We start from the raw sequence: 27,921 nt of genomic DNA on the forward strand, positions 1-27,921 counted from the left end.
TGAAGGTGAGGAGAAGCAGTTTGTACTGGATGCGGTGTGAAATGGGGAGCCAATGGAGGTTCCGCAGGACGGGTGTGATATGGTCGTGAGAACAGGTTCGGGTGAGGAGTCGGGCAGCAGAGTTTTGAATGAGTTGAAGTTTATTGAGAACTTTGGAGGTGGAGCCGAAGAGAACGCTATTGCAGTAGTCAAGGCGGGAAGTGACGAAGGCATGAATGAGGGTTTCAGCGGCTGAGAAGGAGAGGAAGGGGCGGAGACGGGCGACGTTGCGGAGATGGAAATAGGCAGTTTTGGTGATCTGATTAATGTGGGGTTCAAAAGTGAGGTTGCTGTCAAATATCACACCGAGGTTGCGGATGTGAGCAGAAGGAGATAGGGTGGTGTTATCAATGGTAATGGGGGGGTGGGGAAATGGTGTGAGTGATTTAGGTCCGATAAGGATGAGATCAGTCTTGTCACAGTTTAGCAGGAGAAAATTTTTCCTCATCCAGGATTTAATGTCGGCCAGGCAGCTGGAGAGAGAGGGGAGGGTGGTGGTGGCGGTGGTGTTGGTGGAGATGTAGAGTTGGATATCGTCGGCGTAGCAATGGAAGTGTAGGTTGTGGCGGCGGATGATGTTGCCGAGGGGGAGGAGGTACAGGATAAAGAGGAGGGGGCCAAGTACTGATCCTTGAGGGACACCATGGGACAGGGGGGCGGTGGGTGATGTGCAGTTGTTGACCTTGATGAATTGTTGTCGATTAGTGAGATATGATGTGAACCAGGTGAGGGCGGTGCCGGTGATGTTAATGGAGGATTGAAGGCGGGACAGGAGGATGGAGTGATTGATTGTGTCAAATGCTGCAGAGAGGTCGAGAAGAATGAGGATGGTGACTTGTCCAGAGTCTGAGGAGAGGAGGAGATCATTGGTGACCTTGAGGAGAGCAGTTTCAGTGCTGTGATGAGAGCGGAATCCGGATTGAAAGGTTTCATACAGGTTGTTGGAGGTGAGGTGAGTTTTCAACTGGGCAATTTATCATATTTAACTTCGTCTCTGCTGTTGTAGCATAAATACAACAAAAAAGTCCATGTTATTTATAGCAGATATGCTGCATTAAAACATCAACACATTCAGGTCAAGAGCTTCATTATTTCCTTTATTGCACATTTAAAAACTACATTATTTAACAATTCTGAACTGTAAAGATGTGTAAACACATTTAATAAATGGATGAAATAAATAATGTGTTGCTTACAGTAAAATGTAAAAACTGAACAATCACAAGACAAGTTGTATTACGAAGAGAGGAGCTGAATCTGCAGCATTATTGTTATTACTGGAAGGATGAGGAGGACATCAGTGCTGCTCTTCCTCACAGTGATGAAGGAGAAAAGACTCTTCAGACAACCACAGCTGGATGTTCATGTTCTCTGGAGCTCTCAGTCCATCAGACTAGATGTTCCCAATGATCCAGACCAAGGCTGGAAGGAAAAGACACTAACAGTGAGGAAAAGATCTACAAGGTTCTTTCATTCCAACTGCTGGAACATTAAATATCAGAGTGAACACATCAGGATATGAATAGAACACAATAGTGTTGTATTTTGTCCTATTTTTAAATCTTATGGAAATGTTTGTTTTCCTGGTTGAGGCCAAAGAATATTTTACTGCCTTAGATGAACAATAAGTTTATTCTGTTTTATTCCAATGTATCATTAGCATGAGCTCCACACAGTTATCTGACCACACACTGTTGTATGAATAGAAGCTGTTAAAAACAGTCTGAACCAAAGAACAGCGATATTACAGTTTTTCTCTATTGATAAGACACTGTTCCTGAAAAATAGCACACATTTCCCAACACACTGCACACTATTTATTTTATTTGAACACAGTTCACAAAGCACTGCACACTTGTGTCAAAAGCGCACTTTATTGTCAAAATCTGAACTTTGTTTTCAAAATTAAGACACACAAAGCAAAACTAGGACACTGCACTGCTAAATACAAAACACTCTTCTCTCACTGTGTTTTCACATGAAGTATAAAAAAATGATACAGTCCTCAAAAATGACAACTTAAACACAAATGCATCCTATAAATGACTCAGAGGTCATTGCAGTGCCTGACTGTACATTATAAAATAAATATAATGTTAGATAAAAAATACAGCACTGTATTGTACACAGTACAGTATGTAGATATTTACACCACGTCTGCATCAATTCTTTCAGCCTGGTCAGACCTCAGGACCTCATCAACATCACAAGCTGTGTTTTCTCTGGAAAGAAAGACCTAATGTGTCTGATCCAACCCTGACATGCATCAACAGAAACATCACCACATGTCAAGACCACTGATTGAAGAGATTTTCCTGAATGTATGGCTGCTGCTCATATACCTTCCACCTCCATGTAGAGAAGAATTCTTCTATAGGATTCAGAAAGGGAGAATATGGTGGCAGAAAAACCACAATAACTTGAGGGTTCATATTGAAACATTCCTGAATCAATAGTTTACTATGAAAACTAACATTGTTCCAGATGTATTCATGTGTATCATCAGAATCCAACTGAAAAACTCTCTGGAACAAACGCACACATAAAACACAGAAAAAATCAGTCATGTAGACTTTCTGTAATTTTACCAGCACTTGTGAAGCAGAATTATACATTAGATTTTTTACAGTATTCTCAGAACATTTCTGACTGCTTGTATTGTTCCATTATAGACATGTCACTGAAGTGATAAACAACATTTACATACATGTAGAGTAAACCACAATAAACCTGAAACCATTTACTTTATGCACCATCTTTACCATCTGCTGACCTTAACAACAGATTCCATTCTGAACAGTTAATTCTGCTTTCCAGCAGGTTTTATAGTGTGCAGTTCATTGGTTAAAGTGTTTTCAGTTTTGACCTGTTGTGTCTTAATAGTGACAGCAGTGATGGAACAGTGTCCCAATTCTGCTTCCTAGTGTTCACTGTTTGAAAAATGTGTGCTATGAGTGAAAAAGTGTGTTCTAATGAGCAAAAAACATGTTCAGTCTTTTGCAAAAAGAATGCGAGAGTTTTTGGAAACTGTGTGCAAACCATGAATAGTGTCCAAAATTTGGACAGCAGAGTCCTGGTTTTGAGAAATGTGTGCAGTCAGTTGGTGGCTGAGTGCAGTGAATGGAATTTAGTGTCTTATCAATTGAGTAAAACTGTAAGTGGGATTAGTTATTTATTCACCTGAATTCAGGAGTATTTGAATTTGTTTTCTGTGTTGTGGTAAGTATTTCCACGTGTTTAAAAATTAAGTTCCAGTCACAAATAAAAAATTAAATGTTCCTGTTTTTGCTTCCCCCTAGTTGTGGAATCTGCGTGTAGCTTTAAAGTTTTTGGGCTTAGTGAATATTTAAATCTCATTTGAGCTCTTTATTCTCCTTATTTAGACCGTTGAAAGAAGAATAAAATATTCAAACAATCCAACACATATCTGAGTTAAATCACACGGTGATGTTCAGAGTATAGAAGTGTTTTACGCAGCGCTTTTACCTGCTCGACTCCTCACCTGAGACCTCTGGAGTCTCACAGCAGCTCAAACAGGCTGATGTGGAGTTCTTAAAATTTAGATTCACACATTATGAATAACTAAAGTGAGCAGTGAAGAAATGTTTAAAAGACTAAAACTGCTTTCAACTTAAAACACCTGCAGGGGGAGACAATCTCCACTGAGAGGAGAGAAAGCTTCTGTCTCAGACTCTGAACGCACGTTTTTCTTTTGTTGACAACAGAAATTTCCAGAACACAAGAGGAGACAGAGAGTAGGTGTGCGTGAAAAGCTTTTATAATTCATTAAAGGGGGTTAAAACACAGAACTATTTCAGCTATTAGAGCAAAAATAGTCGCTTTTAAAGTGTAGGTTAAAGCGTAAAAGTCTGGTGCGTAAAAGTCGTGCGTAAAAGTTGTGCGTAAATATCTTGGAAATCGAGGCTTTATTGATTAAATAAGTCCTTTATATATTTAATATGGTGTGAAAAGTTGAGATACGTACATCTTTAAAGTATTTTTGAAGTCCGTTTCCTCAAGTCTGAGAAGGAATCCACATTTCTCCGTTTCAAGTTTTCCTCAGATGTTTATCACCTCGTTTGAAAGGCGCATTTAAACTCATCCTCACATGTGATAATAAAGTGAAGAAAAGTGTTGCTTGTGTTTGTGCCCACCCACCCTGAAGGGGACACCCAACCCACCCCCCACCCACCCCCCGCCACGGCGCGGCTCCTGAGGAGACCGAGCCGTGATTGTGTTCTGGCCATTCATCTCCTGGAGGGGCGGAGTTAGCGCAGCGCAGAGGGTCAGAACAAAATGTGGGTCCCCGTCAGGCTAACACTCTGTCCCCGCTCCGTCCCGACTCTCTCCGCTGGGAGCCCTTAAATGGACAGTAACCGGAGCTGCTCGCTGTGACCCACCGGCCGCCCGAACCGAGCCAGAGGATGGATGGAAACTCGCCACCGGCTGCTGTCTGGTGCGTCGTCCTGCTGTGCGCCGCGCTCTCCTCCTCCGCTGCCTTCCTGGAGCCCTACGACCTCCTGTATGACACCGCGGTCCGAGCCTTCTACAGCAGCGACTATGGCGGCGTGGTGCGCTACATGGAGGCGGCGCTCAGCAGCCACAGAGAGGTCCGGCGAACCAAGGTCCGGTGCCGGCTGAGGTGCCAGGACCAGCATCCGTTTGAGGAGACCTTCTCGGACCTGCGCTTCTTCGACGCGGTGCTGCGCAGGGCGGCGTGCATGGACAAATGCATCGAGGAGAAACTGGGCGCGCAGTCGGTGCACAAAGTCAGCGAGGATGTAGTTCAGGATTTCAACAGGAGGATCCCGTACAACTACCTGCAGCTGGCCTACCAGAAGGTAAGGAGGCGCACAGGGGGGTCATGAATCGGGGCTTTTGTTTATTCCGCTTTACCTGCTGCATTCCGGCTCAGCTGCTCCTGCTGCCCGGCAACGTGATGCGGAGCGATAAGAGCCGCGCAGGAGGTCACAGGAGGGTTTCTGAGCCGCTGCATGGGTCACCAGCCTACTGCTGAGCAACACAAACACATGCATGGACCATAAATCTGTCGATTCTCAGTCGTCCAGGTCACAGTGACCCTAAAGCTTCAGAAAAAAACAGCAAAACCTTTCATCAAAGAGGCTCCTTCAGGTTTAACTGATGGGATTTATGTAGATGTTCACATATATGGAACATACAGGGTTCAGAAAATTGCAAGAAAGAAGAGAAATCTACTGAAAGATAAACTTATTTGGCAGGATGTTTAACAGATGAATCCTATTTAACATATTTTATAGGCAAAGTGCTTCAGAACGTAAAATGCTTTGAACCAAAGACCATCAACAACCAAAAACAAAACCTGTCAAAACGAATCCTTACTGTGGAAATCATTAAATCTATAGGAATGTCAGTTAGTTTGGTTTAGTGGAACCCTGCTGTTGATGCACTGAGACAACTTATATGCATTTTTTTTTATATCTAAATTGAATGCATTTACAAGGCAGAGGGATGACCTAACCTTCTTCCTTAATACTTTAGCTTCTATGATCTGGTAGTCAGGATTAATACACAGATGTGGAAGTTGATAAATTGGTAAATTTAAAGTAATCTCTAGATCTTGACAAGTTGTTCTGATCTTAAAGTAAAAAACTATATTGCCCAGTTCCAGATCCATTGTGATCTGTAATGTAGAAATGATAAACTTTGGTATAATATTGTTGAAGTTACACTTATTTTTCTTAAGATTCAGGTTGTTCATGATGTTTTGTAAATGTGAACATAGTAAACCTACTATTGCGTACTTCTATGGTGTCCCATGGTGTCTGGCAGCAGGAAAATAGATCGTTTGGGTCCTGTAAGTTGCAGGATTGCTCCATCAGACTCATGTTTGGTTTGATTCTGGTGAGTTTGGGGGCTAGATCAGTGATTTGGGCTCTTGGTCATGTTCCTCTAACTCTTCCTGAGCACCTTTTGAAGTCTGGAAAAGTGCATTGTCTTTGGCCTTGCAGCTAGAAGGTTCATGTCCTGGCCTTCCTGGGATCTTTCTGCATGGAGTTTGCATGTTCTCCCTGTGCATGTGTGGGTTTTCTCAGGTTTCCTCCCGCAGGCTGAGGTTAACTGATCACTCTAAATTGTCTTTAGGTGTGAATGTGAGTGTGATTGTTTGTCTCTATGTGTAGCCCTGTGATAGACTGTTACCTGTCCAGGTGTCCACTACCTTCACCTGAGTCAACTGGGATAGACTCCAGCCCCCCTCGACCCTGATGAGGATTAAGCGGTGTATAGATGATGGATGGATGGATGGATGGATGGATGGATGGATAGATGGAAAAGTGCATTGTCCTGCTAGGGAGGCTTGGTCTGCAACTCTGCTCATTTGGGTGTCACATGTCAAAGTAACATCTAAATTAAGGGTGTCAAACATGTGGCCCACGGACCAAAACTGGCCTTCCAGAGCGTCCAATCTGGTCCATGGGACCACTTTGTAAAGTGTAGAAATTACAGACATTGTAAATTCATTAAACTGTAAATTTAAAATAGTTTCTGTATCTTGACAAGTTGTTTTAATCATGAAGTAAAAAAAACTATACCATTCAGTTCCAGATACCTGTGACTAAATGTTTTGTACTTTTTGTAGATAAACCGTGATCTGTTAATTGTAATGTGTATATGATAAACTGAGGCGTAATACTGTTCAAATTTAACTTATTTTTCTGAAGAAATTTCAGATTGTTCATAATGTTTTGTTAAAAGATAGTTCATTAAATGTGAACATTTTCAGAATGTACTTTTTTGCACTAAAACAAAGGAAAAATTTGTCATTTATAGGTTATTATGCTGTGATTTTATTGGTCACTTGAGTTAAAATTGGGCTGAATGTGGCCCCTGAACTAAAATGAGTTTGATGCCCCTGATCTAATGTGTTTCATGAACTAGTGCAGATCAGTAATGCTGGAATACTGGAATTATCATGTGGATTTTATGTAAACACATGGTTTTCAGGGTATTTTAAAAGCTCTGACTGTAGCAGATCTAACAGTGTGGCGTGACGTGAACTACATGTGTTTCTGAACATGTTATTAGATTTACTTCACAGCAGCTTTGACTCTGCAGATGTTTGTGCACTTGTTTCATTCCTTTCATGTACAACAGGCTTCTCTTCATGTGGCTCCTCTCAGTGCAGTGAAAGTTCTGAACAAATGTTTGTGGCTTTTTTCTTTTTCTTTCTCTGCTGTGCTGCTTTATTACTCATCTCCAGTGGTGGGAACATGCTCAGTAAAACCACTTGAAAATGCGCTCATCATGTCGCTGCGTTTGCATTTCAAACTGTAAAAATGAACAAGGACACTTGTTCAATTTGAAATAGTTTAATGAAAGATATATATAATTCTTTACTTTACCAGGTAAGCTCAGTTGAGCTTGAAAGCCAAGAAATTTGAGTTATGTGCACATATATGAGTTCATTCAACTTAGATTTAATAGTTAAAGTAGTTCCTTTAACTTTATACCTTAAGTTTAATCAATTTAGGTCTTTTTTTTAGTGATAAAAAATCTAAATCTGAGCTTAGACAACATAAAATTACTAAAAGTTGATCTTTTCCGTTGTAAAAACAGCAAAATGAAAAGCATTAGAACTAACTGGTTGTTTCAGTTAACTTTTAATATTTAGTTGTGCAAACATACTAATAAAAGTTGCCTCAAATAAGCATCTTTTACAGAATTACCTTTCATTTTTAGAGCAGGCAGGTTACTTTTTCAGGAATATATTTGTGAGATTTATTCAATAATTTTAACTGTGATATCTATTGACATAACTTATGTTGTTTTAAATTAATTCAGAATGCTTTTTAAATTTAATTTAGGTAAAATTGTGCTGGCTGGAGTCCATTAACAGCAACAGAAGGCTCAGTCATAGTGGCCCGTTGTTAGTTAAACCCTCAGAATATATTCCACAAACTGTGCTTATTAGACATTTTTCATTATTTGCTCCACATTTCCACAGCAACTCTTCCCATGAGGTTCAATTTCTGGCTGCTGGTGAGTGCGAATCATGGGAACAATCCACAGGGAAGATAAATTAGGAGATCTGGGAACAAAGTCTTATTCAGCCCGTGTGATGCATTCGTCCCTCAGGGGAAGTAGATGTGACTCTGAGAATAGTTTCTGTGGGTTTTCTGACATTACTGCAGGTTTTTATTGTTGCATGTTTTAGTGTAGAAGGAAAAAAAACGTAACAGGAACTGGCTTCATGTCCACCAAGCAGCTGGTGTCAGATCAAAGAACTTCATAAACAGTTCATTCAACATGCAGACATACAACACAGAGCGTGACTGAAACCATTACACACTGTAGAATAACCTGTAAACAAACGGTAGAAATCTGGCAGCAAGATGCAAGACAAATATATTAAAGAATGGAGGAATTCTGTAACATTCAAAAGCAGCGAAAAAAATATGGTGACAATAACAGCAAATATCTGTAAAATAATTATATTTTTAGATAATTTAAATATATTAAAACTCTGACATAAAAAAGAAACAAGCAAATTTTTGATATGGATGGTATTTAAAATTACAGTTATTTACCTGATATAGACTTTTTATCCGTTCAAATAACAGCGCATTTTTAAAAAAAAATTATTGTATTTTTTGCAGATTTAAACACAGTAAAAAATGGTACTTTGTTCTTTGACAACATCTGACTTTAACATCGCACTAAAATATGTGAAAATACAGTTTTGGATGAGGACATTTTTTACATTTTCAGCCAGTTTTTTGTTTGTTTTTATATTCAACATGTAAATTAATACATTAATTTAACAAAACTGTTAAATTAAAATTTTTGCTAATTTAAAGACAGTAAAAAATGTAGAATTTGCAATCAAATGTTGTAAAAGAATGATTTAACATTTGTGCACACACTTTTTTATGTGGAAGTTAATTACATTTTTAGCCATTACAGAAGTATTATATTTATTTATTAAATAATTTTTATAGTTATCATGTATATCAATAATTCTCTGTGATTTTACTATTTGCTATCTATTTTATTTATTTAACAAATAACAAAAAAAAAATAACAGTTAACAAAATAATAATTTTCTAATTTTATTGCTTATTTTTTTTTCCTTTCAGTTAAGGGCAGATATCTGTAAAATAATCATTATATTTTTTGCTGTTTTGAAACCAGATTAAATGTTTTTTTTCCTTAAAAATTGTAAAAGATCGAATCTATGAAGATACAGATTTTTCTGATGTTTCATAACAGTTTTGGCATGTTTTTCTAAGATTAACATGTAAATTAATATTTTTTTCTGTTATTCTATTTGATATTATTTGTAATTTAACAAACATGAAAAATCTCTAAAATACCAGTAATTTCAAAAGATAACTAGGGTTAAAAACAGTTCATTTTTAAAATCATATTAATTAATTATTTCTCTGTCATTTTACTGTTTACTATCTGTAATTTAGCAATTATAATTTTCAAAACTTTATTGTGCATCATTTTTCTTTCGAAAGAAGGACACATCTGTAAAATAATCATATTTTTGCTTCTTTAAAACCATAATAAATAGTGTATTTTTTCTTTTTTCTTAAACATTGCAAAAGAACAAATTGCTATCTGTGAAAATACTGATTTTTGATGTGGACATTATGGTTTTGGCCTGTTTTTTGTAAGTTTAACGTGTAAATTAACATTTTTTTTCTGTGATTGTATGTGATTTTATCTCTAATATAACAAAACATGAAAAATCTGTAAAATACCAGTCATTTTTAAAGATAATTACAGTTAGAAATCTTTAGCTTGAACACTGTAAAAGAACAAATTACCATCTGAGAAAATACAGATTTTTTTGGATGTTTCATGACAGTTTTGGCCTGTTTTTCTGAGGTTAAAATGTAAATTTGTACTATTTTCCTGTGATTCTACTTGATGTTATTTAAAAGATAACAACAGTTAAAACAGTTAATTTTTTATTATGTAAATTAATGCCTTCTCTGTGATTTTATTATTTATTATCGGTAATTTAACAAAATAGGTAAAACAAAATAAAAACTTTTTTTTTTTAAATTTCAAAACTTTATTCTAAATAATTTTTTCTTTCAAATAAGGACAAACATCTGTAAAATATTATTTTTTGCTTTTTAAAACCATAATAAATAGTGTAATTTTCTTATTAAACATTGTAAAAAAAAAAAAAAAAAAAAAAAAAGACAAATCACCATCTGTGAAAATACAGATTTCTTTCTAATGTTTCATGAGAATTTTGGCCTGTTTTTCTAAGTAGTATTTTTTAAAGGTAATTTTACAAAAAATGAAAAATCTCTAAATTACCAGTAATTTTTAAAGTTAATTACAGTTCAAAACAGTTAATATTTTACATTTCTGCATCAGTCTCATCACCTCAGTCAGCTTGAGGAAACTTCAGAGTTTTTTAGTTTCAGTGATTTACAGTTTAATTTTCATACAGCTTGTAAAGGATCAACTCAGGCTACAGATGGATCTTATTAAACCTTCAGTGACGTTTTAACCCAGTTAGAGCTCGGCTGAGCTGTTGGCATCGACCTCCTCCTCACATCTACCTGAGAGCCAATCGGCTTCCTGCTGACTCCAGATGTCTGAGTGATGACGTTCAGCCTCCAGCTCTGGTAGGAAGTCTTCTGTCCTGCTGCCGTCTGCGGGTTCAGTGCTTCCTCCACTTCCTCTGAATCAGCAGAGAAACACAGAGAGCTCAGATGACGACTCATAAAGTCCTCGCTGCTGTCTAGACAGGCTTCACGCACAGCTGCAAAAATATGACTCAGCGTTTGAGCTATGATTTCTCTGACATCTGTCTGGAGATAAAAGTGAAAAACTGCTTGTTTGAGCAGATCTTTGAGCTTTGTCAGCGCTGACGTCTTTACGAAGCGAGTTGAACCCGGTAAGGACAAGCTGCTATCTGAATGTGTACATGTGTGCAGGCGCCCTCACATGTGAGCCGGTATGGGGGTACGTGGTCGCACTTATGAAAATAAATAACATTCCTGCAGTATTTAACATTCCAACGTCACACGCCCTCCTGACACATAATGCCGCCATTGGGCCTGTTGAAGAGGCTCCACAGTCGCCAACTGTTCTGTCCCATCGTTTAGCCGGGCAAATATTTTATTTTCCTGTTGTGGCCTGTTTGCTTTGCTAAAAAAAGAGAGACACGCCACCTTTAGCGAGTTTTAAAGGGGGACTTTTGTAGCTGCTGCTGCCTCCAGTGATCCTCCACAGTCCCTCAGAGGAGCGAAGAGATCGAAGCTTTAGCGGCTTTTATCTGAATCTGACAGACACACTGCTGGTCCAGGAAGAGATTCTCCACTTTACTTTTCAAGACTATCTTTTTGATTCATATCTGTTTATTTGATTTGTTAAAAAGTGAGTGAATATTACATACAAATCACGATACAAAGACTGAAAAATGTGATTGTTTAAGCTTTAGTCACTGTTGTCGTTATCTTAGTACTTCATGAAATGGACTCCATATTAGATCATTAAAATTGAGAAAAAGTTCCCACCTAACTCCCTCAGAATCAGGTGATTTTTTTTACACAAAACAACTTCAGTACATCTAATGAAGCCATGCAAAGATTTACCTTCATACCTTCATAACTTCATCACTACAGCAGATAAACAGGAAATTTTCAGGGCTGATAAACACAATGGACTTCTGGTGAAAACTGTGTTGCAGTTTTACGTCCAATCCAGGTGTCACAATCCAAAGTTTTGAATATTTTTTTTTTACCATAAAAAGACTCAAAATCACTACAACAATAGGCACAAATACCCCAAAGACTCAGATTCACCAGTACGAGGGCTGAAATTACCACCAAAACATGTAACATTACCACAAAAAGACAATATCACCACAAAAAGAAGCGAAGTCACCACAAAGACACAAAATCAACACAAAAATAGGCTAAATTACCCTAAAGACTAAAAAATGCTCAGAAAAGATACAATAGCACCACAAAATGGCCCAAATTACCAAAGAAAGGGTCAAAATTGACACAAGAAGGGTTAGGCTTCATTTTACTTCCTCTGAAGACTAAATCTGTTTTTGTTCAATTTTTCTATTACCAACTTTGATGCACCTCATAATACAGATGATCATAGCTTCAATAGCAAAACCACAGCAGTTTAATGTCTATGACATTGAGTCATAGAAACCATTCATCATCAAATCATTGGTACCCTGGATGTGTTTCTGTTTTCTGATAATTCACCAGAGAAAACTTTAAAAAGTGACTTCTGGGTAAACTTTAAGGATGGTTTTGTGTTTCTTTGTGGCCATTTTGTGTCTGTATTTGTGGTAGTCTAGTGTCTCTTTTGACCAGGAATACCACAGTGAATGCATAGTCCTGACAGTGAAGCACGGAGGTGGAAGTGTGATGATATGAAGCTGGAGAAAACTTTAAAAATTGCATTCTGGGTGAACTTTCAGGGCTCATATCAGCATGTGTGATAGGTGGTTTTGTTATCAGGATCATCTTGAAATGATTCCTTCTATGCCACAATAGTTTTCTAATAATTTGACACCTTCTGCCAACTTTTCCTTGTTTCTTGCCTTAAGTTTTACAAATATTCTGCACAGATCATTGTAATTATTAGTCCCAGTAGAGGAATCAGCCCATCCAAATATTTACAAGACCACAGATACACACTGTTGTCATCTCCTCTGTGTATTTACGTTCATCTCACCATAAATTACGTCTCATATTTTCATAATGGTGATTGCCTCAGAGCTCACTTTACAAAACTGATCCAGTTGATCTCCTACAGGTTTGGGAGTTTGGGAGGCTTATTACCGGTAATTATGGGGCAGATGATTCTGGTAATGACCCTGCTGATGTGCTCAATCTTATGAGCTCAGTTCTAGCAGGACTTCTGGAGCCATCGGTGCAATTATAGCATTGATTTTTAAGGAACAAAGGTGCTGGAAGTCGTATCAGTCGGGGTTTAATTTCCTCCTGTGAGAAATGAGAGCAGCTTTCTCATGATTCCACTTCTCATGACCCTCATGTCGTCTTTTTGTTTTGAGAACCTCCCCTGGTCTCCCAGCTTGATGCTAGAAGGTGACGGCGTGGGTCAGGTCGCTCTCTGAAGCCTGCTGATGTTGTGGAGGCTTCTTTGGAAATTCCTTCTCTCAAGTCGATCGTGATTCCTCCTCCTCTGTGAATATGATGATTTGATTACTGCGCAGCAGGCAGCTTGTGACTCATGCACTGACATGCTTGTGTGGTTAGATAGGAATCTGCGATGGTTTGGTGAGTGTGCAGAATATTAGCCAAATATAACTGCAGCTGTGGGGGGAAATGTTCAGTTGAAGGAATGCTGTTGTGGAAAAAATGAACAAAATTCGTATTAGCAGTGATGGTTTGTGTGTTCGACGGGATCACAGATGATGTTATTGTCATCTGCAGCTGATGATAAAGAGTGAGTCTGTCTTTGGAGCAGTTAAAGCAAGCAGAAGCCAAGTCGGATTTCTGTGTTTGATGCAACCACTGATGGGATCGATCTGCGGTTGTCCTTTTTGGGAAAGTGATGGCAGCAGACAGTAGAAATCATATCTCCAGGACAGTCTTCACTGAGATTAGTTGCACTGTGATTCACTTAGTGTTTGTGAAATTGCTCAAAGTTTGAGGCTACAAGATGCTGCAGCAATCTGTGCAATTTAACGCTTAAATATCATTGTTTTTTTACTTACCTGCACTTTAACCCTAGAGCTCAGGGTAGCACCGGCACTACGGTTGCATATTTATTTGGTACATTTGAAACCAGGTAAGATAGATCGATCATTCTTTTTGCATATAAAATCTGGGGAGTTCCGCTAACATTTCACACATTCACCAGGTGTCAGAGCGCTTTTTGGTTGCAGTGATGGGTTTGTAAAAATACACAATAAAACACACAACAAAAATCTTTATAAACGAGACCATGGGATATTGTATAGCTTTTTACATTTGCATTTTGAGGGATACAGCTATGCAATTTCTGTATTTTGAAATATATGTGAAAAAAACAAAAATGATTTGCATTTTTTTTTAGGTTTATTGCACTTTTAAGCAATTTATTGTAGTAGTTAAGACATAAGTCAGTACATATTATTAAAACCTGGGATATAAGGGTTATATTGATGTAAAGCAAATAAAAACACTCCAAAAAGTTGCACTACAGTATGTAAAAATGTAAGAATATGTCCTAGCGGACTTGCAGAATGGTAGGTCTTAAAGGGTGAAAGCTAATGTTGTAGGCTGGTGAGTAGCAGCCACTTGATACATACTTGGTTTTAAGATAACAAGACTTGAAGTTAAATAGCCCATTTTTGGAAATACTTAATGCTGAAAGTTAAAAACATAAAAAATAGGCCATTATCATGTCTTTCCATTAAACATGAAGCTACAGCTAGTAGCCAATTACACTGGAAAAATGAATTATTGGACGAACTTCAATAAATTACTGTAATTTGTACCATGAATTTGAAATAAGTTGATGATTTAAGTTAAATACACTTAAATCATTTGATTACTCTTAAATGAGCACAGCTGTAGCTGAACATTGGAAAAATGGGAAACTTCAAATGGACTTTTGTTAAAATTAAGTATTTTCTTTGCCTAAACATACAGCGTACAAAGTGATTTTGTCATTTGCATTCTTTGCTCGTCTTCACTCTGTATTCCAACGCGAAGAAACTGGATGAGAAAAATCAGATGGACATAAGAAGAAGCAGAAAATCTAATTTTCCACCTTATCTGAAATCTGAACACCAGCTTAAAGGGTCAAAATGTAATTTCAAGTTGACAGAATCCAGAAAATTCAGCTTTCTTCACAAATACAGAAAGATAATAGTACTTTACTTTAACTTTAGTCAGCCGCTATCAACCTCAACATGTAATCTTGTGTTTAATCTGCACAAACACGAAGCAAACCCAGCGGGTTCTGCTTTTATGTGAGACCATTTCTTGGCTGAGCGCTTTAACTTTCTGGAGTTTCTGCTTGTTTCTTGGCAATTTTTCATGGCAGCAAAACTCAATGAAGTCATAAACAGCAATAATTTACATAAAGATATAGAAAGTCAATCAGTGAGCTTTAGAGGATCATTTGTTACCTTTGGTTGCTTCACTGTCACACAATGAGGATGAAATAAACATGCATAAAAGGAAATCTGCAAGAAAACCAACACCTTAGAATCTTAAATAGAACGTAAAACAGAGATGCTAAAGAGATGTTGCATGACTCAATGCTATGTTTAGAGTTCAAAGTTTTGTTCTGCCATCGGTTTCTCTCTGCAGTTCTGTGCTTTGCCCGGACAATCAGACACTGTGGCACTTGGGTTGTGCCAAAGATCTTCTGCATGACTGGTTCTGAGCGGATAACGCATCACAGGAATGTGGGTGCACGTTGTGGCACCTATGTTGTTCTGGGTCTGACTAACAATTAACCGGCTGCAGCAGAACCCGGATGGTTCAGGATTGTTTTAAGGATCTTATCCACATTGATTTCTCCTGACTAGATGCTTGCTTGTGGTGCATCTACTCTCAGATGCACGGCGCTTTGGATAAAAGCATCTGCTAAATGAAATTGTAGAAATAGAGGATCACCACTGAAAACAATGTTGAGGAACAGTCAGATGTTCAGCTCTGGCCTCGTACAGTGAAGCTGAATCCAACCAGAGCTGCCAAAAGTAGGAGCTGATGGCAATCAAGACGTCTTTAATTCAACTTCCAGACACTCACTTTTGATCAGTTGAGACATTTTTCACATTGACCGCATCGTGACCGCAGTGTTTTCATTACTTATGGAATGTCAGAGCATTTGTTGTTGCCAAAAAAGGAGCATTTGGACTCTTGAAGTTAAAGAGCAAATTTCTGAAAATACCTAATGCTGAGACTTAAACAGCTACAGCTAGCAGCCAGTTACACTGAAAGTAGAGAATTATTGGACCAACTACAGGGGGCCCTCGGTTTACGACGTCCTCAACCTACGGTGTTTTATCGTTACATCAAAATGGGATACGTGGAACTAGTTGGCTAGCAGAGCGGATGAATACGTCGTCACATGGCGCTATCAGACGGCTTTGTTTACATTTGCCGGTACACCTGGGATTGTGCTACATTCGATAACTTTTTGCCCTTCATTATGGCTTCCGAACGTAAGTCAGACTCTTCTGATGGAGTTCTGACTTACGGCGAAAATCGACTTTATGTAGGAATGGAACTCTGACGTAAGTCGAGAACCCCCTGTACAATGGATTACTGCAATTTGTACCATGCATTTGACATAAGTTGATCCAAATTAAGGTATAAAGTTCTCCTGACTAGATCCTTGTTTGTGTTGTATCTACTCTCAGATGTACACCACTTTGGATACAAATGTCTGCTAAATGAAATGTGTATGAAATGTGTAAATGTAGAACTGTAGGATCACCACTGAAAACACTGCCAAGGTTTACATTCAGCATGAAGCAGCAGCAGCAGCAGCAGGTTGAGGAACAGTCAGATGTTCAGCTCTGGCCTCAGTTACAGTGAAGCTGAGTCCAACCAGAGCAGCACAGCGGCCAGAAGTAGGAGCTGATGGCAGTCAAGACATCTTTGATTCAACCCTCCAAACACTCGCTTTTGATTAATTGAGACAGTCTTCGCAGTGACCGCATCGTGACCGCAGTGTTTTCCTTATTTATGGAAGATCAGAGCATCTGTTGTTGCCAAAAAAAGGAGCATTTGGAATCAGATTGGCTGTAAGGATCCAACCAGTTCAAGTAGATTTGTGTTTACCACTAATTGTTGCTTCTACAGATTCACTGCAGATTGTGATTGTGTGTGTTTTCTCCCCTTTGTGTTCGGTGATCATCAGTCGGGCCGGAGTCTCCCGGGTGTCTGAGTGGAGAAATCAGGGCTGGAATGGAAAAAATCTATGTTTGCCAGGCATCTGTTGAGCTTCAGCGGTGACTTGAACTGTGTGTTAGAAACCTCCTCTGTGTGTCACGTTATCTTTTTCTGTTTTCCGTCAACACATGGAAAACTAGTTTTCTTTGTGCTTTCTCGGAAGACAGGAATGTGCTTACTGATGGAGCAGAAACGTGTTTGCTCAAACTTTTCCTGTCTGACGAATGTGTTGACTTTCCGAGAAAAACACTTTAAGTCAACTCTGGACGGTTTTGAGGATGACAGCACTAATATTAGACAAACACTTTTCCAGAGGCAACAGAGAAGAGTCTTTTATGGATGATGCTGAGGAGGGAAAATCCACATTGATCACTGTCGCTGACTGTACATCTGTTTAAGGCTAAACCTCTGTTTGAACCAGTAGCCGGAGAAGGAAGGGGTCAGTGTGTTCAGACTGGAGGTGGTTTTAATTTCCTTCTTAGCAAAATGTTTGTGCGCATGAGTCCAGTTCAGGATCTATTCTGAGCACTTTTTTTTTAGTGAACACAGATGAACAGTTTGCATTGCTAATTTTAAAGGATGTCAGCATGAAATTTCCAGTTTTTCCAACTTCAAAGTTTGCATAAAGGTAAAGGTCGTCTCATTTGACTCCAACTTGCAGCAGAAGAGTTGAGAAAACCTGCAGCCTGAAGAGAGGCTGGATGTAGAATCTGCAAATAACATGACAGAGAAGGTTTTTTTTCAAGATGCACAATCTTGACAAACCAACAAAAAAATCAGGGCAACACTAAAAAGGAGAATGACTGGATTAACTTAAAGAAATTGCTTCAACTGGTAACACACAATTAAATGTATCCAATTCAAGCTTATAAGCAGTATTACCTCCACTGATTTAACCCTCCTGTTATGTCGCGGGTCAAATTGACCCATTTTAAACTAAAAAAATCTAAAAAATAACAAATTTCTGCTCGGCTTAATAAGTGTAATGGTTCATTTCACATATTCACCCTAAACAGAAGAGGTGTCTTGTGTTACGTTATAAACATCACTCTATCAACAGAAAAAAAAAGAAAAATATAAAATATTTTTTATAAAATCGACATCCTGTAAAACTGTTGTATTTTATGTGTACAATACACCAATGTACATTTAAAAAAAAGTTTTAACATACATTTTTTATGAAAGACAAGTGAATTATCCACATTGATCCATGATCTGTGAGAGCTAAAGAACACCACTGCACTAAATATTAATAGGAATACTTAGTAATGGAGTTAATAATTAGATATAAACAATGTTTATTGGGATTTTTTGGTTTCTTATATTTTTGGATAATTAACCCTTAGGTGCATAAGTGGGTCAAAAATGACCCAGCAAGGTCGTTTTCTCACAATATCTTTGTAATGAAAAGTTTTTATCATTTAATTTTATAGCAATTCCTCAAAAAACATGTTTTTGATATCGTTCCATTTACATTTTTAAGTTATGTTTTATATTTTTAAAGAAATTGCATTACTACCCCAAGCTCTTTGTCACTGCTAATATCATACAAGAGATGATGCACAAACTTGGAGGAAAACAGTAGAAAAATGTCAACAAAATGGACATTGCCATTCTTCTGTTGCTGCTTTGTGTAATATTATTCTTTTTTAATTATGAAAAACTTTTAAAAATCAGTTGTAAAGTGAAAAATAAACATGTTTCAAACAGGAAATCATTCTTGTGTGGACAAAAATAGAATACAAACAATAATACAAAATTATTATTCTTAACCAAAATGACAAAAATGGCATAAAAACACATTGATTCTTATGTGGGACCAACTTTTGGAAGAGCATAGGGTCCAATCACTGGAGCATCTAAGAGTTAAACATGCCCAAGGTCAACATTATTTCTTTTTCTAAGAAACAAACCTAGCAGGAGGGTTAAGTTTAATGGACTTAAATCATTAGATTCCTCTCAAAATGAACAGTCTGCATTGATGCAAGATACTAAAAAAAGTCCTGAAATGTTCCTCCTCACAGCTTGTTCTGCAGCTATAAATCCTGCTAAAGTCTCAAGTTGCTCCTGTCCTCGGCTGATCATTTCTAAGAAGCCGAGGTCAGTGGGCTGTGGAGTGGAAACCACAAAGAGGGGAGTTAAATCTCATGCAGTCGATGGTGAAAACATTGGAAAATGGAGCCAGCTTGTAATTTTAAGTGGAGAAGCTTTTATCCTTTCTGTCCAGCCATGTGCTAAAGTGAAACCTTACTTCTGGTGCGTTGGGTTAAATTTCATTCTCAGTCCTTTCTAGAGGTTTGCGGTATTCGTCTCCCGGCTCAGCGGTCGGGATCCCGCAGATCACGGTGAGGTCACATGTCTGTTATCCTGTTTTTTCCACTCGGTGAAGCACTCTCATGCCGTGACATGGCATGATGTGATTGTGCGGATTTCCGCTGCAGAGGGTAACTGATATTGTTCTGATGTAGTGGTTCTGATCCAAACGGTGCAGCTCTTCACTCGCTGTGTTGACACTGACTGGATCAGTTGTGCGAGTGGAGGAGTGAAGGAATGAAGCACCACAGCTGTAGTGTTGTTTATCCAGCGTATGTTAATGCCGTTTGTAGCGTGAACTTCACTCCGTGGCATTAATTAATTCAGAAAAGACCTCAGAAATGTTGAGTTTTCTCAATAGAATGGCAAGACTTGGAGCCCAGTTGAAGCTTCTTTAAGGTTCAGTTGTTTAGTTCCTCCTAAATATGTCGTAAATAAAGTGTATTTTAAAGGTTTTTAAATGTGGATCCTTCACCAAGCGTCCGTCGCTGCAGAGAATCATTGATTTTCTGCGTGCAGCTTGTCTGCCTTTTTGACCCTACAGCTGTTTCCTGTGAAATTCAATTAGACGTGTTGATTGTTTGTCCAGCCTCGCTCTGCTGTTGTCAGCTTCACACGGTGACTCTGCAGGAGAGCTCGACCCAAACTGGATTTATGGGGCCAAAGCTGAAACAAAAATGCCGAGAGTAAAAAATTGTGTTGTTAATATGATGTTTATATATATTCATATATGTGTTGATATTGATATGAGTAATGTCAAAAATGATGTCAGGTCCAAGTCTTTATGCCTCCAATCCAAACCAAATCATTAAATATTTTGTATATTCTGATACCTGAAAAACATTTTCCTAGATAATACACACTTCAAATATTGTAAATTAGCTGTAATATCTGGTGTAGCCTTGAGGATTGTGGGGTTTAGCTAGTAAAAGGGCACCATGATAAAGACTTACGTGAGGCTTAATGACTTTCAGCGAGCACACGTATTTTAAATAAAATTGGCATCAGTTAGGGCTTCACTCTTTTCTTGCAGTGACACGTTATGTATTTTGTGTATAAAGAATTATAAAATAACTAAGTATTGATAGATATTGTCTCACATTTTGAGTAAGTTATTAGAATTAAAACCCAAAACAAAGGATCGATCTGAGGCATTTACCATCACTGATCAGTTGAAAGTTGCCTTTATCAGCTCTGATTTTGAACATCCCTACTTTCCAGTAATGTATTTCACAAGCTAGCTAGCAACTAGCACCACGGTCTGCTCAACTGTGGCTCTGCTACATGTGCTACGGTGCCTTAAGTGTTGTAATCAGTGGAGTTGGAGCTTTTTTGTTGGACAAACTGTGTAATGATGTCATGTCTTAATTACCCCCAAGCATCTTTATCTGCATTAAGATAAGATTCATACTATATTGTCCTCATTTGCATTGAGCAGAAGTGCAAATTTTAGAGCTCCAGTACAACTATAGATGACACAGATTGGCACAGAATAAGCCAAATATATGAAAACATTACTAGTTAAAACACCTATAAATTCATGTTTACTTACAAAAGCACTGTATTTCATCTTGCATAAAGCACATAATGCTGGTAGAACAAAACCTTGATTCCAGAAATCAAACTTATAGATCAAATGTGTGACTGCACAGACCAAGAAATAGATTTCATCTACCGTTTGTTGATCAGTATGAATGCGATCGCAATAAAGAGACAGTTTTAAGACAGTTGTACTTGTATTTGCAGGCTCTGTAATGTCCACATGAAGATAGTAATCTGAAAATAAGCGTGTGAGAGGTCTGACAATAAAATATTCTGGACCAAAAAAGAAGTTTTCACATGAAATTACATAAATACTGCTATTAATATATCTTTGACAGGCTAATATTGGCTCTATTAGCATCCTACTGATCACTCAGTCAGGCTCTACTCTGTAATAAACGTGCACACTCTTAAAGTTTGCCACATTTGCTTTCTGTGTTCCTTAAAAAGAGCTTGAGATAGCTGTGAGGATATCACTTACTTGAAAAGGTCAGTGGTTCAGGCCTGAGGTGTTCTTCAGCCATGTCTTGTATTCTAAATATTCCACTCCAGATGTTTTTTTTCACACCATAAAGAGATTCTGTGAATCCACCTCATGCTTCACATCACTAAGTTTCACAGCTGGCATATAGAAACTTCTCCATTTCCCACCTGCACACCCCCTCTTCCTCCCTCAGACTTGCGGCTGCCAGAGAATAATTCATCATAGCGCCGCGTAACGCCAGGATTTTCATCTATTATCCCCCGCCGGCCACTCCGAGACCCGCTTATCTCAGTCTGAAGACATTAGCCTCTCCTCTCCCGGAGAGGTTTCTCCCTGTAGGTAGGATTAAACCCATTTAGAGGACAGGACAGAGCAGCTTTCATGCTCACATGTTGACCCGACCCCTGGCTGACTCTGACCTCACAGTGTCTCCAACATCTGGTTCACATCTCGGGGCTGCAGCTAATAACGGTGTTCAACAGCGTTCGGCACAAGCAGCCGCAGATCTGCTTCATCAAAAGGAAGGGACAGGAATCGGAGAAAGTGAGGCTGAGGCTATTTTTTTTTTTTTTTTTTTGCCTTTGGTAGCACATTATGTCATCTCCAGCCAGTCAGAGTCCTCAGGTGATGAGATCATTGCTGTCAGGATAGAGCCGCTCTTTATTTAACAGCTTCATAAACTCACCTTTTCCTTGTCTTTGTGCTGTTATTCATGTAGTTTAAATGAAACTGAGACAATATTTAAAGAAAAATAATGCATCGGCTTGTAAAATAAATCCGACAAGAAAGCTAGAAGCACTATCATATCTTGAAAAGGTGATTAAACATTTACATTAAGGTTTAATAAGATCCTGAGTTAATCCTTTACAGGCTGAATGATAATAAAACTGCAAACCCCAAAGTGTCCTCAAGCTCACAGAGCTGTTGAGACTGATGCAGAAATGAGTGTACACTGTATAAAATGAACTCTTTTTAACTGTAATTATCTTCTAAAATTACAAATAATTTAGATATTTTTCATATTTTGTTAAATTACAGATAGTATCAAATAAAATGACAGGAAAAATTAACAAATTTACATGTTAAACATAAAAAAAACAACAAAATTGTCATGAGATATTTTTTTAAAAGAATAAAATCTGTATTTTCACCGATGGTAATTTGTTCTTTTACATTGTTTAAGCAAAAGATTTTTAACTATAATTATCTATAAAAATTACTGGTAATTTAAAGATTTCCCATGCTTTGTTAAATTACAGATAATATCAAGTAAAATCACAGAAAAAAAATACTAATTTGCATGTTAGAAAAACAAGACCGTAAGTAATGTCAACATCAAAAATCTGTATTTTCACAGATGGTAATTTGTTCTTTTACAATGTTTAAGCAAAACATTTATTTATTCAATATGGTTTCAAAACAGCAAAAATATAATTATTACTTTACAGATATTTGCCCTCATTTGAAAGAAAAATATGTCCAATAAAGTTAGAAAATGTTAGTTATTTTTAACTGCTATTTGTTACATTTTAAATAATAAATAATAAAATCACAGAGGTGTTAATTTTAATTAATTTTAAAACTGTAATCAATGTCCACAACAAAAATCTGTGTTTGCACAAATGGTAATTCATTCTTTTACTTTCACTGTAAAAATTCTATGTTTTTTAAAACCTTTTTTAACGTTTAAAATATGCCTGTTTTATGAAATTACAGATATTCAGTCAAATCTATTGTTCTAATCATTTTTTTTGGCTCTAATTATTTGAAAAACAATTATGGTATTATAGAGACTTTTCTTGTTTGTTAAACTGTAGATAATATCAAATAAAATTACAGAAAATAATTTACTTATCTACATGTTAACCTTGGAAAAAAAGGTCAAAACCATAGATAATGTCATCATCAAAAATCAGCATTTTCACAGAGTGTTTAAGCTATAAAAAAATACACTATTTATGTACATTTTCATTATGGTTTTAAAAAGCAAAAACATAATAATTATCTTACAGATATTTGCCCTTAATTTAAATAAAAATTACGTATAATAAAATTTGAAAATTATAATTTTTTTAACTGCTATTTTACGGATTTTCCCTGTTGTATTAAATTACAGATAATATCAAATAAAAGTGCAGAAAAAAATTCTAAAAAGACAGGCCAAAACCATAAATAATGTAAACATCAAAGAATCTGTATTTTCACAGATGGTAATTTGTTATTTTACAAAAACATTACACTATTTATTATGGTATTTAAACGCAAAAACATAATGATTATTTTACAGATATTTTCCCTTATTTAAAAGGAAAATATAATAAAGTTTGAAAATTGTTTCAAAGATTTTTCCTTTTTTGTTAAATTACAGATAATATCCACTACAATCACAGAAAAAAAGTACCATGACCTGAACTGTAAAAAAAAAACTGTAGATAATGTCCACATAAAAAATTTCAAACATTTTACAATAAAATTCCATTATTTTTACTGCATCCAATTCTGCGTTTATATATTGATGTCTCCTCATAAAACACTCCAAGCCAAGAGTCCTTAAAGAACCTTTGCTATAAATTAAGGAGCAGCAGGAGGATATTATCTGTGAAACGTTGTCGTCGTCTCCTGCTGGCTTCTCTCCTGTTTTAAAGATCAGCCGAACTGATTAATGGGTGGAAAAGTGACACAGAAGAAGTCACGCTTGACTGGAGATCCCTGACAGATCTTTGGCTCAGAGAATAATCATTCAGAACAACTTAATCATCCGTCTAATGGAATTAATCTGCTCGAAACATATCTGCATCTAGATAACCGAGTCTGAGTATTAAATGATTTCTTTGGGCAACTCAAACCTCCACTACCTGATTTGTTTGCTTACTTTGGAGCAGTGGAGACAAGCAGGGAATTTTTGAAACTGATATAGCAAATTTGTTGCATTTAGTGGCTCAGTTCCACATTAAGCAGCTGACTTTGAAGCCGTCTGGTGAGTTTTATTTCAGTGCTGCTGTTTAGTGTCGAACGAGAGCAGTGAGATTGAACAAAAATGGTAAAATTGGAGGTAAAAATCAATACAATGATGCTAAAGGGTTGCATAAAGCTGCAAAGAAACTTATTTTATGTAGAGGTATTTGTGTGATTGATCCACTGTCAACACAAAAACATTAAACTTTAGAACGGCTGCAAAAAACACTCCATCTGTCTCCTTCAGCACAGTGGTAGTTTGTTCACTGTGTCCTTCCCAGAATTATAAAAGTTAAACATAGCTCCGTTACCAGAGTCACATGTATACTTAAAGTGTTTGTGATTGTATGAAGCCAAACGATTGGAAAAACAAGCCTGAGGCACCAAAACTGAAAAACGCTGACCAAAAATCCCAGAATACACAAACAAATCACAGTTTCATTGCTGTTGTGTGAGCAAAATTTATTTGTCTTGTATGAAACGTTTCAACAGACTTGTATTCTCTTAATTAGAGCCTGACTGGTGCTGGATTTTAGGGGCCGATGTGGATTTTAGGAAGTAAGAAGTTGTGATATCAAGACAGTAGCGTTATATTGAAAAGAAAAAGTAATGGGGCCATTGTTTCTTGACTTTCCAGGAATGTATTTAACAAACTGGTCAACAACTTACCTTGACTTGAGTCTCCACAACTCACCTGTAGTCTCAATTATGCTTTGAGAGGAACATATTTTCTGTCTGATTGCTTTACTGTCACTCCTTCTCAACCAGCCGAACATATATGAGATATTACAGACTTTAGGAACCCAGAACTTGAGGGACCACCTTGAAACATCTAGAGAAAGAGTCATATTTGAACCCAAACTGTGATATTTTTCCAAACCAGAACAAACAAGCTTCTAGCAAGTAGAAGTTTCTAACAAAGTGTAATATTTTTCCTAAATTCTAAGCAGGAAGTGAGTGAAAACTGAAAGTAAATAACAAAAAAGACTGATGTTCTCTCATCTGTCATGGGACACAAATTGTAGTCTTCTGGGTAAAAATCTGGCTGAAAGTTTTGTTTCAAACTGGTTTCCTTTCCCACCAAATTAAGTTTATCTCAAAATTATGTTACGTTCCAGTTAAAAACCTAACTGAGAGTGCAGCTTAGTTGTGAAGAAACCTAATTTTGTGGAGACTGGGTTGCAACTCCAACTATCTGATACTATACAGACACTAGATTAACATCAATGCCCTCATCTTAACTGTTTCTTTAGTTCAATGCTGCAAAACCAGAACAAAGTGAAAACAGATGATATCTGATCTATCACTGATGTAGTTCCAACAGCAGTTTGCTTCCAGATACCTTTATAGTTCCAGAATTACCCTGTTAAAAGAGAATATCTATAGAAAGACACCTTAAATCTTAAAGATAAATAAAGAAGTAGTACATAATATTGCTACCAAATTTAACTAATGATCTATATGTGCATATGAGTTTTCGTCAAATGTTTCATGACCACTGGAGCGTCTTTACATGCAAAATCCCAACATTGGAAGCTTCCACAGGAATCCATGCAGGATTCACCCAATTATGGTAGCTCAAACATTGGTTGCCCCCTGGATTTTGGACCAAAATAGCATCTTACTCCCAAATTTTATCTCTTAGTACAAAGCAGTTTGATGAAATGTGTTTCTGAAAACATTTAAGGCAACAAATAACAACAGTTATGGTACGTGTCCACAGGATCTGTCAGTTTCTCGCATCCCATTCATTGTCTATGTGAAATGCACTGCATTGAAGCTGGTTGCGTTGTGGTGCGCTTCAAGTATGTTGCGTCTCACCAGAGCAGCCTGCAGATCAGTTGCATAAAGTAGGCTTGACTTCTGTTTATGCAAGTTTGGGGAGCGGAGGTTCGATGCCTCGCGGAACTTTGGAAAAACGTCAACACTAGCCATCGTTGAACTAAAATGAGGAGAGATTCAGCAACTTATTTCTTGCCTTAAATGACTTTAGAAATAGTTTTCACTGAACTGTTTTCGGAATAAAACAGAAAGTTTGCGACCGAGCTGCTATGTTGGTCCAATGCTTCTACCGGACTGAAGGTCTGAAGTGCTGTCATGTGACCACCTAGTGGCCCAGTAGTGACCGCCCACCAAGCGCGTGATGGTACATGTCCACAGGGCCGTTTTTTTCTTGCATGTAAATGCATCCCATCTGAATATCGCCCGCTTCGCTGGCTAGCTTGCGTCGGACCAACATGGCAGCTCAATCGCAAACTTTCTCTTTAATTACGACAACTGTTCAGTGAAAAATATTTCTAAAAGCATTTGAGGTGAGAAATAAGCTGCAGAATCTGTCCTCGTTTTAGTCCAATGACGACTAGTTTAGAGGTTTAACGAAAGGTTTGCGACGTGTCGGACCTCCGCTCGCTGCACCGAATTTGCAGAAAGTAGAAGTCAAACTACTTCATGCAAATGAGCTGCAGGTAACTCTGGGGCACCGCACCACAGTGCAACCAGCATGCAATGTTTCACATAGACAATGAATGGGATGCAAGAAACTGACAGACCCTGTGGACACATACATAGATATTCAGATTTGGTGTGTTTCCAAGCAAGAAAAAACGCCACTGTGGACACGTACCATTAGTTTAAAAATTTTACAGGAGCTTCATGAGGCATCGGACCTCTGCTCAATGCACCTCGTGCATTAAGTAGCTGAAACATGACGCTACCTGAATGCATTGCAGGGAGTCTTTACTTGGACAATGGATGGGAAGCACTGAAGTAAAAGATCCTGTAGACGCAAAAGACTTTTAGCTCTCTAGAAGTTAGAGATGAAGTCAGGAAATCATTTGGCGTCCTGCAAAAAGTGTCTAGAAGGTTGTAATCAATGGAGTTGTGAGTTGTTCGGCTGGACAAACTGTGGTGACACAGTTTCTAAAGTACACCATGTATCTTTTCTGTATTCTGTGTTTTTTTTTTTTAAGGCATATATTGGGGAAATTATACACATATTACCAATGTATCATCTTAATCTCTGCCTTGTATCTGTTGCTGTCCTGCACTGGGGGTCAAATATCTAATAAGAACAGTTTTACCATACAGTACTGAATGTGGTTGATCAACCTTAAGACATTCAGGATGATGTAAAGTAATTTAATCATTAAAGCTGAACTGTTCGAGGCTTCGATGCACAAAAACTGCCAGATAACATTACAGGTCCGGGCTGCAGTTCCTTTTACAACAGCTTTTTAACAGTTGGCTTCTGCGCCGTGTTTATGTTCAGCTCTGTTTGCCAATTTGGTAACGAGCCAATAAAGTGCCGATTTGGAAGTCCAGTTTACATAAAGCATTCTGTGATGTCACCCGGTGGGAGAGCCCCCGTCCAGGAATGTAAACCTCTTGGCTCCAGTTGTGATTTTGAGAGAAAACAATGTTGGAGCTGCCGCTTCAAGACGACGTATTACCCCTCGCAGCAGATGCGCCCAATAAAAGGGAAGGCATTCGTCTTCCCCGAGTGTCTAATCATCGGACTGGTGGAGATGGTGGGATATGGGAAAATAAACGCTTCCTGCTGCTGTAATCATAAACAACACACTCAGTTCTGCAGAAAAACCAGCTTCTAAAAAGTTCGCGGACTGAGTGGCACCATGGTGAGGGTGAACGCCTGCTTTGTGTAACGGGGCGACATGTTTGGAGTCATTTATTGTT

General features: G+C 37.8%; 1 protein-coding gene and 1 long non-coding RNA gene across 2 annotated transcripts in view; one reads left to right on the top strand and one right to left on the bottom strand.

The window, feature by feature from the left end:
* Window positions 1-1,115: 1,115 nt before the first annotated feature.
* Window positions 1,116-4,192, bottom strand: LOC129350114 (uncharacterized). The gene is made up of 2 exons (XR_008603357.1): window positions 4,025-4,192; window positions 1,116-1,461 (listed from the first exon to the last, which is right to left on the bottom strand). It is a non-coding gene; the product is annotated as an uncharacterized LOC129350114 (long non-coding RNA).
* Window positions 4,193-4,287: 95 nt separating this feature from the next.
* Window positions 4,288-27,921, top strand: part of p3h2 (prolyl 3-hydroxylase 2) — a 102,569-nt gene continuing 78,935 nt past the window's right edge. Inside the window, exon 1 of the mRNA XM_055015640.1 lies at window positions 4,288-4,880. Within this exon, the coding sequence (XP_054871615.1) occupies window positions 4,464-4,880 (417 nt within the window). The 5' untranslated portion in view covers window positions 4,288-4,463. The remainder of the gene's footprint in view (window positions 4,881-27,921) is intronic.

The sequence above is a fragment of the Amphiprion ocellaris genome, chromosome 2 (genome assembly GCF_022539595.1).
Source record: "Amphiprion ocellaris isolate individual 3 ecotype Okinawa chromosome 2, ASM2253959v1, whole genome shotgun sequence".
NCBI classification, from domain to species: domain Eukaryota; kingdom Metazoa; phylum Chordata; class Actinopteri; family Pomacentridae; genus Amphiprion; species Amphiprion ocellaris.